This window comes from Corvus brachyrhynchos, unplaced genomic scaffold (genome assembly GCF_000691975.1).
Source record: "Corvus brachyrhynchos isolate BGI_N302 unplaced genomic scaffold, ASM69197v1 scaffold101, whole genome shotgun sequence".
Classification (NCBI taxonomy): domain Eukaryota; kingdom Metazoa; phylum Chordata; class Aves; order Passeriformes; family Corvidae; genus Corvus; species Corvus brachyrhynchos.
In genome coordinates, this window is record NW_008237239.1 from 12,351,783 (window position 1) to 12,365,519 (window position 13,737).

The 13,737-nt window shown below is 40.3% G+C and overlaps 2 protein-coding genes across 4 annotated transcripts in view; one reads left to right on the forward strand and one right to left on the reverse strand.

The window, feature by feature from the left end:
* Nucleotides 1-6,475: 6,475 nt before the first annotated feature.
* Nucleotides 6,476-13,737, forward strand: part of LOC103612803 (uricase) — a 24,557-nt gene continuing 17,295 nt past the window's right edge. The window contains exon 1 of the mRNA XM_008630514.2: nucleotides 6,476-6,582. Within this exon, the coding sequence (XP_008628736.1) occupies nucleotides 6,568-6,582 (15 nt within the window). The 5' untranslated portion in view covers nucleotides 6,476-6,567. The remainder of the gene's footprint in view (nucleotides 6,583-13,737) is intronic.
* The window catches only part of DNASE2B (deoxyribonuclease 2 beta), a 33,107-nt gene continuing 30,089 nt past the window's right edge, over nucleotides 10,720-13,737 (reverse strand). For all 3 annotated transcript variants that reach the window (XM_017729983.1, XM_017729982.1, XM_008630308.2), the window contains one exon: nucleotides 10,720-13,541. In XM_017729983.1, coding sequence (XP_017585472.1) covers nucleotides 13,186-13,541 — 356 coding nt within the window. In that variant the 3' untranslated portion in view covers nucleotides 10,720-13,185. The remainder of the gene's footprint in view (nucleotides 13,542-13,737) is intronic.

Consider the following 13,737-nt stretch of genomic DNA (forward strand, 5'->3'; position numbering starts at 1 on the left):
TTTTAAGATTGGTATTTCAATGCTGGGTGTTCACCTCAGGATAACTTTCTGGAAAGCATATTCTGTATTTGGCAGTGATCACAAACAACATCAAAAGCAAAATTACTGAAGCTAATAAAAACAAATGCTAGTGCAAGAAGTAGTTCCAAAATGTTAGACAGACTGGTGGGATAATATGAAGATTTACAAGATTTCTTTCTCTTTTATGTTAAAAACTCTCAGTAACTGTATTTTTTTCTTATGTGTTGATGAAATACGAGCATGCTTTTGGACACTTAAAAGTGCTAATCACAAAATAACAATGATAACAAGCAATGTAAGACATTTATCTTGTAACATATAATCCCAGTGTCAGATAAACTCTTCTTTTCCAGCATGCATAGGTAGCTCTTATTACTGAAACTCAAGCTGCACATAATTATTGGTAACAGAAAAACACTGGTGTTTACCTCCCACACACAGAGCTACACCTTGCCCTCCAGGAAATCCAGAGCGCTTCCTAAGAATTATTTCTAGCTGTGGCCTGTATTTCAGCCTCTTTTGTATCATTTTACAGTGGAAGCTTGTCAGAGCCAATCCTGACTGGTGCGCAGGGTTTGACTGAACAAAGAAATGAAACTCATAGTGAAATCTTGTCTTACATTGGACCTTTTATCACAGGATCTCTTCTGCTTGGTTCAACAAGTTTGATGCTTTACCCAACACAGACTGATGCTGGAGACAATCTCTGTTCTCAGCAGTCGGAGTCAGAGGGCAGAATCAAAAGCATATTTCAGTAAAAGTTACTCTACAGATTGACAAGGAAGAATTAGCTAAAATAGTATTTCCTTTGTCTATATTTCCAAATTGATCATATTTTCCTCCTGTTTGGAGGAAAACAGGAGGAAAACTTATTTCCTAAGTTTGCATGGAATTATTATGAAAGAGAAGGCACAGCATGGTTACCTTTGGCAGGAGAGAGTTAGGCTCAATGGTTCAAGCCCTGGTTTTTTATTTCACCAGGTGACTTTTAGATATATCTGGAAAGAAATGACAGCATTCAATCTGATACCAGGATTGTATCTATCAGCTGACATTGCATCTGGCTATTACCTCTGTCCTTTAGCCTCACATGGAAATGTGCAGTACTGTAGTGCCAGTATGGGATTCAGGAGATCTTTCCTGTCCTCGGTCTCCTTCTATACCAATACCTTGTGTTTACCTCTGATACATCCCTTTGTACCTTACTCTTCTACAAAATTAGTGTGAAAGCATTTTTGCCTTACATGCATAAAGAAGCAGAATATATATTCTAGAAAGAACAAGGGCCCAGCAAATCTCATAGGGAATCCTCTGCTGGGAAACAAAGTCACTGCAAAGGAATTGGAGACTATCAGATCACAATTGATCTCTACATGGTGACCAGAATAGGGAAAGTAACTCTTGATTGCCCAAGCAAGTAAATACTGAGAAAGGATAAAGAGGTTTATACTTCATCTGTATCTGGCACTGATGCAAGGAAAGGAGGAATGCTGTTTAGGATTTGGGTCCTAAATTCAAAAAGAGTGATGAAAAATAAGAAGGATTTCATAGAATAGAGATGAGACATGATTAAAGGATACTCTCCTTCTAATGTGGGGCTCAAGGAGTTCCACCTCTTTAGCTTATCAAATAGAAAGTTAATGGGGGCCCTTTATGTACCATTCTATGGTGTAAATATTCATTTAAAAATCCGTGCCTTAGCTCTGGCAGACAAAGATCCAAGACCTGCAATTTTAATTTCTAGTTACCCGTAATCAAGCATTGAGAGGGTTACCAAGAATTATGGTAAATTTTCTCTTGATATTTACATCAAAATACATGTGTCCCCCTTAAAATTATACAATCTAGTTTGGACAGGGATGAGTTCACGAAAATCTGCTCTCCATTATGCCAGAAGTCAGACTAGAAGACCACACAAGTCACATCAGGCTTTCTAATCTGCTAATTAGATAGTTTATATAAATTCAGTTTAATTGGGTCTGTGTTTTTTAATAAACGGTATTTTTAATGTTTCATGTTTGACTGCAGCCTCACCTAATCTCAGCTGTTTCTTACTGTATACGTGTGGTGGGACTTTGACATCCTACCAGCACCTCCACCTTCATCCTCAAGTGTTGCATCATTAGCTTGTTACACAACCTGCAGGGTTGATGTTGTTGATATGGTGCCAACTACAAAATCATTGAGAGATGGAGTGATGGCACTGCTGGAGATCCCAACAAAACTGCTCGAGATCCTGCACAGAAGCTGTTTAACAAGACCAAATTCTGTTGTACCTTTTATAAACCTTAAGTAGAATATACTGCTCAGATGATTGTATTCTCTTTACAGGTCTTTGTTGAGGATTTTTAGCATGTCATTCCAGATTTTTTTTTTTTTACAACTAAGTGTATAATCTTCCAGGTTTTTATCCAGGCTGAGGCTGATATTTAAAAGAAGTTTTGTTCTCACTTGTTCTTTCAGATGTACTTTGCTTGGTAGTCCTGGGAACAGCCTGTCACCCTGACAAGGATTAACCTCATCCATTGGACATGCTGCTGTTTCTCTGGGCACCTCTCCAGCTTTGCATGGAGAGCAGCCTGTCCTTAGCACTATCTCATCAGGAAGCAGTCCATCCTTTGGGGGACACTACGGCTTCCTTTCCTTTGGGATCAAGATCTTTCATTCCTTCAAGCCTGTTGGTGGACATTAAAAGAAGTACCTCTGCTGTTTCAGGTGAGATGTCAGCGCAGTGCCCTCACCTACTGGCTGAGTTTCTAGGTATTATTCTGCCTTGGGAAGAGGCAAGCACTCCACAGCTCTGCAGTTCAAAACTCTGAAAAGTGCTGTCCCCTTCCTGTTTGCATTCATAAATTGTTTCCATTTTCCTCATTTCAAAAGCAAGCTGCAGCAGATCACCCTCTTCACTCTTTTTTGTTGCACCATGTTTTGGTGCCTGCTAAGCTCCTGCTAGCTTCCTGAACCCTCTGGCTTTTAAATACTTCTTACTTTTCCAAGAATTTTTAACAGCCACTACCTAAAATGTCAATGCTACTGGATGTTTCAGTGTAGTCTCAAACCAAGCTTCCACCTACTGTGATTTGGAAAAGATGTTGCATATGTCCATTACATATCCTCCACTAGCAGAGGACTGAGTGCAGAAACCAAACTATGTACTGAAGGTGAAAAGCATTTTACCAGGTTTTGAGAAAACCCTTGTAACTAAGCCTAGGTAAAGGCTTAGCATGAAGCCAGGATAATTTTGTGACTAATAATAGATTCAACTCAGAAAAATTGTTTAGAAGCAGAACTGTGTACCCACAGAAGGAAGGAAATGAACAGTTTGAGTCTGTTAAAGACTCTTTATCCCTCCGCCCATAGGCATACATCTTATCTGTACCACTCCTACATATCCTAGATCAAATTTGAAAGCCATCATACTTCAGGGAGCTAAACACTTCTGAATGCTTTATTTCACAATACCAGAGATCTGCAGGTATAAGTTTCTCTTTATATATGGTGTGTTCATACACCCATGTACAAGACTTACTGGACACCTTTTCAGTATTAGGCTATCTGGGACAGGGTGCTACAGGAATCTGAAGTACTCCTTTTGGGAGTATCCAAATCAGGAAATTCAAAGCACTAACAGATATAAGCCTGTATCAGCAGTGAAAGAAATGGCATGGGTGCTTTTCTTTAAGAACAAAAGCATGTATTCTAATTGAGAATACTGGCTAACTGCCTACGTGTGAAATACTTTAAAGGCTTGTGCCTTTGAATGTATTAGGTCCAATTTCCAAGGCTGTTGAGAATTTGCCAACTGCATAATTTTCAGCTGTAATTATGAAAGATTACTGTCAGAAAGGCTGACTTTCATTCTTGAAGGCAAATCCTGAGAAGATACTGAAAAACCCAGACTCACCCTCAGTGTTTCTGACGAACCTTTTACAGTTTCTTCTGATGAAGTAATGCTGGTAAGATAATAGCTTTGCTAGAGAGCTTTTGAAAACTGGTCTCTCAAGCTTAGAAAATCTGTGTGAAGAAAGTAATAGTTATCATTCAAACTTGACGCCAGACTCTAATTATTACTTCAAACACAACAAAACAACAACAGGATTTTTTTTTAAATCTCCTTGCTACACTGCAGTAGCCACACCTACATCCTTTCAGAGGAAACGTATTTCTCTTCTCCTGAATACTTTGCACAAATATGTATTAATTTGTACAGTGCACTCATAAATTTGTTTAGAGATTAGCTCTTCTAATTTTTACTCTGTTGATCTTACTGTAATGCTTTATGCAGTACTACATTTAAATTGAACTGAACTTACTTCAAATGCTGTAAGCCCTTGAAACTTCCCTTGCTTAGGAAAGACACCTTGTTTACGGTAGAAGTGGTAAGGGCCACAAAGCTGCTCAGTTTCACTTTGCCTTTACCACACTGGTCTAACTAAGCCAATCAGACCAGTTGTGCTCAACAGTGTTACGTTTAGGAGTGTCGCTTGATCCCACAAAGTGCTGGGCTCATATTCCCAGAGAAGACGGGGACCATGAAATACAGATTAGTTTCTTATCTGAAATACAGTGTTTCACCTTTCCTGTACCATCTGTCTAGCTGACAGTCATTTCAGTAGGACTACCAAGCTAAACCTGCAGACTCAAATAGCATTATTATATGATTTTTCAAAGCAGCCAAAGCACATGCTCCACTCCTCCTTTCTTAGACTGATTATATACGTGCTGGTTGTTAGCAATGAAGGCACTGAAAACCGGAGGAATTTAGCATCAAAGAAATACTCCATTTTATTACAAAAAAATATTGAAATCCCAAGTTCTCTCTACCTGCAGGGTCCTGAGAAATGCTCACTCTTTCAAAAAAACCCAACTGTATATTTTGACATACAATATGGGTCTGATTTGTAAAAAGCACAGGTTTTGAAATATTCTTATAGTTTTCCAGGAGAAAATTAATGTGTGGAATTTCCTTGAGAAATTTAATGTGTGGAAAACATGCATGAACTTGTATTTTGTAGTCATATTTGTGACTTTATTAAAGGCTGTCCATGGAACCCTTTACACCCAGGGATGGAAAATCATTGCTGTGTAAAACACAGACATACAAACATATGTTAAACACAGCTCTTTTAAAGGGGCTTTTCTGAAAGCGCTTGCCATTGCTTTCCTGATATGGCTGCAATGGTCTGGGGGTGCAGACACCTTAGGAAACATATGAAATATAATTTGAAATCGATGGAGAGGCCTTAGGGTACACACTGCCATGGAATGTTTTCCTACTGTTCTTTGGAATCGGGTTTATTTGAAAGAGTCTGTGTTGTCAGACTTATTTGGGTGACCAGTAAATAATGAAGGACAGAGGGGGACTTTTTCTCACAGAGCTAAAATAGGACTATGAGGAGCAAATAAACTCACTCATCAAGAGTGTAGCAACCTCTCCATGTTGCACATTATACACATTTTCATCCAGTGACTTGATACTGTGTCATATTATGCATTCCCAGGAACAGAAGAAGCATAAGGAGTCATCCAAAGAGGAAAGAGAGGAAAACGAATTCTGCTCTTAGTACTTCTGTTCTTTTAGTTTCTATTTTGCTGTATGGTGCCAGTACCAAAAAAAGACCTGCAGAGATACCCAGGAATGAGCTCCCTCATCCCAGTTTTCCTACATTCCCAGCATTTAGCAGGCCGTGTGCACTTAAATATGTTGTTAGTCTTCACGGGAGATCTTAAATCTTCCTAGAGAAGAAACTATTCTTCATATCCACACCACTCATCTTCCTCAGTCTGAACAACACAAAGCAGGACTGAGGAGACAGAACTTTCATTCTGCCAGAGACAGGCTTTGAAAGAATATCTTAAGCTACTGAGATGTAAAAAATGTACCTGTAAAAGTGGGGATATCACTTCTTCCTGATTAGGGCACTGAGAGTACAGCCATGAACCATAAGAGACAAAAGGTTCATCTGTGCCCAGCTCCCACGTAGTCCTGCCTCAGAGAGGTTCTTCTGACAAGGCAGCTGCCCCCGCATGAGGCCTCTCTGAGGTCTGTCCTGAGACCACCCTGGCAGTGCCAGGGTCAAGGTCATGGTCAGGCCAAGGTCATACAACTCCTGCTGGGGACATTTTTCATTGGGTTGGGACCACACTACCACCCTCAAACACAGTTTGTGTCGGAGACTATGGAAGGTTCAGATTTTACCCTTCAGGCTTCATGGGTCATTCCCGTGTCTTTGAAGTTCTGTTCCCACTGAAGATGAAGGCAAATTCCCGCTGAGATTAATGGGGTTAGGATGTGTCCTTGTCTCTGTTTTTTGCTGTTGTTTCCTTTGTTGCAGTAGACCTATTCCTTTATTAAAGTTTTTGCCTGGGGGAAAAAGTAAAGCCACATTGCTAAATAAATTATGAAATATTTACATTTGTGAAGCCAACCCCTCATGCCTAGCTCCTCCTCTGATATTAAGATGACACTTTTTATAGAGCTACAGCTTCTATACTGCCATTATTCCTCTGTGGGATCCGAGACCAGGAGGTGACAAAACAGCCACCATGAGCCAAGTGACAGTAAGTAATACCCAGGAATGACTACTGATTTTGACTCAGTGCAGCGAGAAACTACTATATTGGACCAGTGGTGGTTTGTATAGTGCAGGAGAGCAAAGTAGGATCAGAGATGAAACTGAACATAAAACTGGGGAGGTTTCTAAACAAAGCTTGATTTTTAACCTGACAATAAAAGGCCATATGTTATACAAAATACCCATAATAATAATGATCCCAGGAGCAAAGTGTTAAATGCATCAGCTTGCTAATCCCTATGTATGTTCTTTTTACTTTCTTTTATATTTGTATTTACTTCTTTTTGCCTGCAGTACTCTCAATGCTACAAGAATGATTGCAGCTCACTTTAGTGTCACCAGCTGTAATGAAATGATCTGCCGTTACTCTTGTGAATGTTTTGCATCTCTTGTTTTTATTGCATTTGTATATTCGCTTTAAACCTTAATAGTAGCTTCCTTCTTTTTTAAAAAAATGGTTTAGCATGTTGTTAAAATATGTATGGTTCAAACTGGTTAGCCTAGCTTGTGAATTTCTCCCTCCTACTGTTACCTGTTTAACGCATTTGAGTTTACTTTACCCCACCTCTAGTAGGTCTGGAAACAGAAAGGTAATGACTTTCTCGCGTGTTTGTTTGTGCTATGTTTTTTTACCACTTGGCTAAGTCACTTCAGTTTACGCCTTTTGCTTTTATCTTTGTGGTGTAGCCTGTGGAGACTGTATCTGTAAAATGGGTAAATGTTAGGTTGCTATCATAGTAAATGAAACATGCTGTTAACTGGATTTTTGCACAGCTAATTCCAAAAGTTTCTCCGTCACCACATCCAAGGTCTCTGACCCCCTTGGTGTTGACCATTATAATGTTCCTTCTGCTTTTCCCTCGCTTCCCCTCTCTGGCTTACCTTCAGTTGTCTTGTTCCCTCTTCTTCCTTTCTCCTGCAAACTCTTTTTGCTCCCATTTCTCTGTTTCTTCCCATCTTTTGGCAGGTTGGTGAGCAGCTGGGAATACAACTGCACAAATTGTCCCTATTTGCGGTGCAGTGTTTCTTTCTTTGCAAAATGCTCCATGCAAAATTGTCAGCTCCTTCATTCTCACCTTGACTGTCCTGAAAAAAATATTTGGAGTAGTTAGAAAGCAAGAGATTAAATGATAAGATTTTCCTTGCACAGTGCCTAGGATTTTCAAGGTCAGGATGTGAAAAGGATCAGCTTTCAGAGCAGGGAAGATTTCCTGAAATTGTACTGAAGTGGAGGACAGTGGTGCTTACCATGTTCATACCAGTGCAAAAATACATTTTTAAACTGTGCTATAGCAAGAGAAATATTGATATTTGGCTGACAGAATGTTAGCCCAAAAAAGAACCCTGAGAAAAGGCAGACACAAAAGCGCCCTGGAGCTAAATACTCTCACTCTTTAGAAAGCCAGAAGTAAGCAACAAAAAGAAAACACTCGGCGACACAGCTTTTAGTGAGCTTTTGGAAGGTTTTGGAATGTAATGGAGAAACTGTACAGTGCTATAATGTGATATCCTTAATTTGCCAGCATTAATACATGTGAAGACAGATTTTTGGATTACTGTATTATGATGCACCACTCTGTGGCTAATTTGGAGGCAACATTTCTATGATTAATAAATGAGGCAATGCTGGTACTACTGTACTACAGTGAGCCACTTGTAGCACTCCAGCATGAAACATTAAATACTATGCTCTGCTCCTGTAAGCTTTGAATATTTGAACATCAGTTTGCAGTTCCCAGGCTGCAAGGTGATCAAAGGAGGGGAAGAATGTTCCTTACTTTTATCCCTCTTACAGGAGAACCAGAATAGTCAGCAGATACCTTGTGTAGAAATGTCAAGCAAAAGCAAATGAAAAAAAAATCAAAAGGACTTACTAAAATAACTTGAGTAAAAGTGTAACACAGCTATTTATAAAAAGCAAGATATATTTTTCAAGTCCTAATGTTTTGTAGTTAACAGTTTTAGTAAAATGAACATATATATGCACAGAATAGCATACTCTCAATACTGGGATAAATCATTTAAAGACCGTAAAGATGAGCATACAGTGGGTCTACATTAAAAAATTATATTATGCTGTCTGAATCCAAGTTCTAAAAGTGCTACAACTGATTACTTGGTTCAAACACAACTTCTTTTACTGCATTCATGCCAAATTTGTGAGGATTATGAGAAAATTCTTAAGATTAGATCTATAATCTAGTATCTCCAGTCTAAATAAAAAAGTGTCAGATATGGCTATGCTACTCAGGGTATCAGGATATCTAGAATACACCAATACTGCTATCCTAGCTTGGAATTTCAGATCAGGTGCTCTGTTTTGTACTATGAAGAATTTTTTCCCTGCGACAAAGGGGTTTTTTTCACACTTAGCCTAACACAAATTTGTTCATCTCCATTCTCATTTTTTAACTCCTGTCTTTTTAAGAAATCCCTTGTGAAATTAAAGAGGTGCATCATATTCTTGCATCACACTCTGACTACAGTTAGGCTTTGGCTTACTGAGCTTTCAGATGATGCTGCCAGCACCACTCTGCCTCCTGAACATTTTACTGCAGGCATGGGCAGCTTACATGTTCTGAAGCAATTACTATATTAAGTACCCAGTGATGTATCCTTCCCAGAAACTGAAAATAAAGGTATAAAAGAAATCTGCACAATAATTTATGGGCGTTAACATATGGGTGTAAGTTTCTCTGTGGATAATTATGTGACTATGGACTATGCTAATAATGCCAAGGATGCTTTGATACATTAAAAAAATTTCCCACAATGATGTTATTGAGCATTTCCATAGTCAGAAGTACACCTGCAGACCCCTGTGACAAGACCAAGCACCAGGCTATGTTAGCATGCCTTGGAGGAGAAAAGGTTCCCAGCTCAGAGAAATTTCTCCCAAAGCTTCCTTTGACTTGCTGGCAGGCAGCTGGCATGGAGTCCCAGTCCTTGAGAAATTCTCCAATACATTGCTCATCACTCCCATCATAAGAGCTCAGGGTATGTTCCGTCATTGTGGAGATACCAGAAGCAGTTCCACCCCAAAGGCTGCCCTGTGATGTGGGCTCAGGCTGCCATGCCTCTGCCTGTTTTCCAGTATTGTAATTGCCCAGCTGGAATTAAACTTTACAGTTTAAATTTTTAAGCCTTCAAATTTTTAAAATATTTTTAGCTTTTCTTCAATGTCTAATCCTTTGACCTCTTGCATTAACTCCGTGTAAAACTGCACTGTTCCAACACAGCAAACCACTGCCCTACTGACACACAATTACCAGCATTAGGGAAGCATCCTCAGGGATACAAACGTTTATAGAAGAATCAGCTGGGTTTTTTAAGCGGTGTCAGGGAGGCAGAGTCCTGGCCTTGCTCTGGGGTGGCAGTGGCTGTGGGGAGGGCAGGAGATGCTGTGGTGCAGGGGGGGCAGGTGGCAGGTTGGATTTGGAGAGGCTGTGTCTGCAAATCCTGCACCCTGTGAGCATGTCAGGCATGCTGGGACCGAGCCTCGGCTTGTGGAAATTATTACAAGGCAATTTATACCAAACAACCATCCCTACTGCTGTGTTTGTTACAAACCTGGCTGCAGTACAGTAATGTTTAGTGGATTAATAATGTTTGCTTTTGGCCTCTCCTACTCCCTTGGCAAACAATTTTCATGTATAATAAATGTTCTTATTTAGTCTAACTAGAACAGAGCCCAAGGGTCAGAATAGCCAAACCTGCATGCTGAGAAGAGACTCCAGGTTTCTGCACAAGAGAGCAGCTTTCTTTGCTCTCCATGCCAGGGTCCAGTGTTTGGACCCTTCTGCAGGGTCAGTTTTGCTGAGCAGGTCCCCCTGAAACTGCAGAGGGGCCATGCCACATGTCCCCTTCTGCAGGAACTAATCTGTCCAGTCAAAAGGGTCACAGTGGGCAGCAGAGGCAGCACAGAATCACTGGGACAGGCAGATATTTCTTGGCTGTTCAGCATCTTAAAATAGAATAGCATATTTTAAATTTTAAAAATTTATTAATATATATATAATAGGCAAAAAGTAAACATTTCACACAGGGCGTGCTGTGAGGACACATGAGGCTGAGTAAGGGGCTTATGGTCTTGCATTTGCAAAGAAAGCCTTAGAGTTACAAACCCTTTAAAAATATATATGGTTTATTTTGTTGATTATTAGTCTCTTTTGGGAAACAAAGAGTCTGCCCATGTGTCATAACATGTGTAGCAGAAATACTAGGATATGCAAATACAGAAGTTACACAACAAAAGCAAAACTGAATTAAAGTTGTTTACAGTTAAAAAAATGAGAGAACCAGATCTGCAGCCTTTTTATTGCTACACCACTGAAATGAGCGTGTGGACAGCCAGGCTGCTGAGGTGCTTGTAGTGCTGTATGGTACAGCTGTTTCTCTGCATCTTCTTCTGCTCTTTATGCCTCCTCAGTTACAGCTAAAATGGAGGCAACCAGTCTTGGGTATAATGAAAGAGAAATGTTTAAGTAGTCTTGTAAAACTTTATGACAGCTATTAATTGACCAAATAATTAAGAACAGCAATCAGCACTTATTTCAAGTGATGCACTGGTGACGTCTGGCCTGGGGAGTAGGGTGCTGGCAACACTGTTGTGACAACCAGTGAGACACAGACTCTTTGCTAGGGCACCCTGTGACCCAAATGCTGTGGCTGAGCATTTGAAAATGCTACAAGAAATACAGGTTGTGCCACAGATCCAGGCACTCTCTGACACACACGGTGAGCTCGTCAGCACTGTCTCCAGCGGAGGATTTCTTGCCAGCCCTGTCCACTGAAGGCATGCTTACACAAAGCTGTGGGCAAGATACAAGAGCTCAGTCAGGTAGGTGAGGTTAGTGTCTGCCATGAAAAGATAGGCAAGAGAAATTAATTTTGTCTTGGCTTATCTGAGCGATGCCCTAGCATCCCATGGCACAGTGTTCCGTGTCACTGGCAATTTTCGCTGCCACAAAGGTGTTGCTTGACCACAGCTAGCAAAACAGCGAGAAGTAAGTATGTAAAACAATTTGACAGGCATCAGAGAAAGAACATTATCAAACAAATTATTTATCAAATGTTATTGGGTCATATGCAGAGAAAATAAAAAATTTCTTGCAGGATATCTAAGCAACAACACTATTTTCACTGAGCTATGAGACTCAAGCTATAAGCTACCTTCAGTCCAGACTGGCTGATTATGAAACCTATTCCTGTACAGTTCTCTTCATTATGCAGGCCACATACATTATTTCTATCTCTTCAAGAAATATGCACAAATATTTTCTGGAATTAATTCACTTGACACCTTGGATGCTTCATAGTTTGGCTGATTGTTCAGGATGAAAAGGGAAGGAAATCTTTGGCAACCTCCTGTGGTTGTGGAGCATTTCTTTATACCTACTTCCTTTTAAGACACTGTTGTGGAGGATCATAGTAAGGACTATGAACACAGCAAAACAGAAATTTCAGTGGGACAACCAGCTCTTCAGACTGGAGTTTATATTAGCAATTCAGGGGAAAAAAAGGAATTATATAGAAACATATAAATATGTTTAGGAACATATTAAATACAGATACATTTTTGACATTTGAACACAAGAATGTGTCAGGATTTTGCAAATCAGCTTTGTCTTTATAGCAAGACCATGCAAACTTAGGTCCTAAGCCTAAGACTGGAGGTATTGAAAATTAACAGCCACATCTGTTGTGTAGGTTAAATAACATCTTTCTTCAAATATATTCTTCTCTTTATGTTTTTTCCTAATTGTCTCAATTTTTCCTTTGGCAGCTATATAACATTGTAACCAACCAGAAATAACTATGCAGATGGAAGAGGGAGAATGTAAACATTCCATTTTTGCTCCTTATTTTGTTTATTTGTATTTTGGACATGTTTATTTGTTTATAAAATAGCTGTACATGAATAAAAGCACTAGAAATATTCCCAAGCTATTGGTTACAGATAATTTAAAGATGATTTAAAGTTCATTAATTCTCTAGAAATGAATCATGTAAAAATAAGGCCTTCCTGTCCACAGATCTACTCATCTCCCTGTCTGGATCAAATTTTCTCAGCTCTTTTAGAGATTCAGCCCAAGCTGAGCAGAAATGCTGTGATTTATCTCGACAGTGCCAGAAATCAAGGGCAATTTTGAAGTATTTGGGGATACTTATGCCTTGCTACCTGCCCAGTCCTGACAGCCCAGCTCATGAGAGAGGTTTCTGTTGTCCCTCCTGTCCCACACCCAGCCCCACTCCCAAGCTGCCCAGGGATGCCTGTGCAGGGTGTTCACAGAGATGTGCTTTGGAGCAGCCCCGTGCAGCAGCGTCCCTCCTGTCCCATCCCAGGGGGGGATGGTGAGAGGAGCCGGGGGAGTGGAGCAGGGCCCAGCACACACCCCGAGGGCTCCACACCACAGGAAAACAGCTCCCCTTTACCTGCACACCACCTGCTCCTACAGCTAACAAGGGGACAGCAGAGCTTGTCTGGAAACTCACAGGGCTGCTTTCCAGAGTGAAAATACAGTTCAAGGGAGACATTTCCTACACTTTCCATGTGACAAGGGCTGTGCTGGTTGGGAGGAATGGTTTGTTATAGCACTCCGGGAGCAGAAGTGCAGCTTTCATAGTGGATTATCAAATGCCTGAAGGCATTGTAGATCTGATCGTTCTGGGTACAGATGAACCCACCACTTCTCCAAGCTTGCTCAGCAGCACGGTTCAAGTCCCCAATACATGTCCACTGATCTTTGTATTTCCTTGAAACAGCCCATTTGGAATGATCATTAATGGAATGAAAGGAGGAGTTCAATGGCATCCCTATTACATTTATGTTGTAGACGTGGTAGTCAAGAGAGCAATTTGAGTAAAGTTTTTCGCCAGAACGCTGCCAGGATTCAGCCAACAAATCAGTCTTCAGTTCCTGAGCCATCCAGGCCACATAGATATCTGTGGAATAACACAGTGTGTGGGGAATCAGTGTTTCAAGTTCCTTCATTTAAGAACAGACCGAAAAGCATAATCTAAATTGTGCTCATTTCATTGTAATGCATGAAATCAGCCAGAGGGGATTTTGCCCCCTCCCCTTATTTTGACTTTTTCAGAAGTTCATTTCTACTTTTTCGCCTTCTAGAAAACCTGTTAC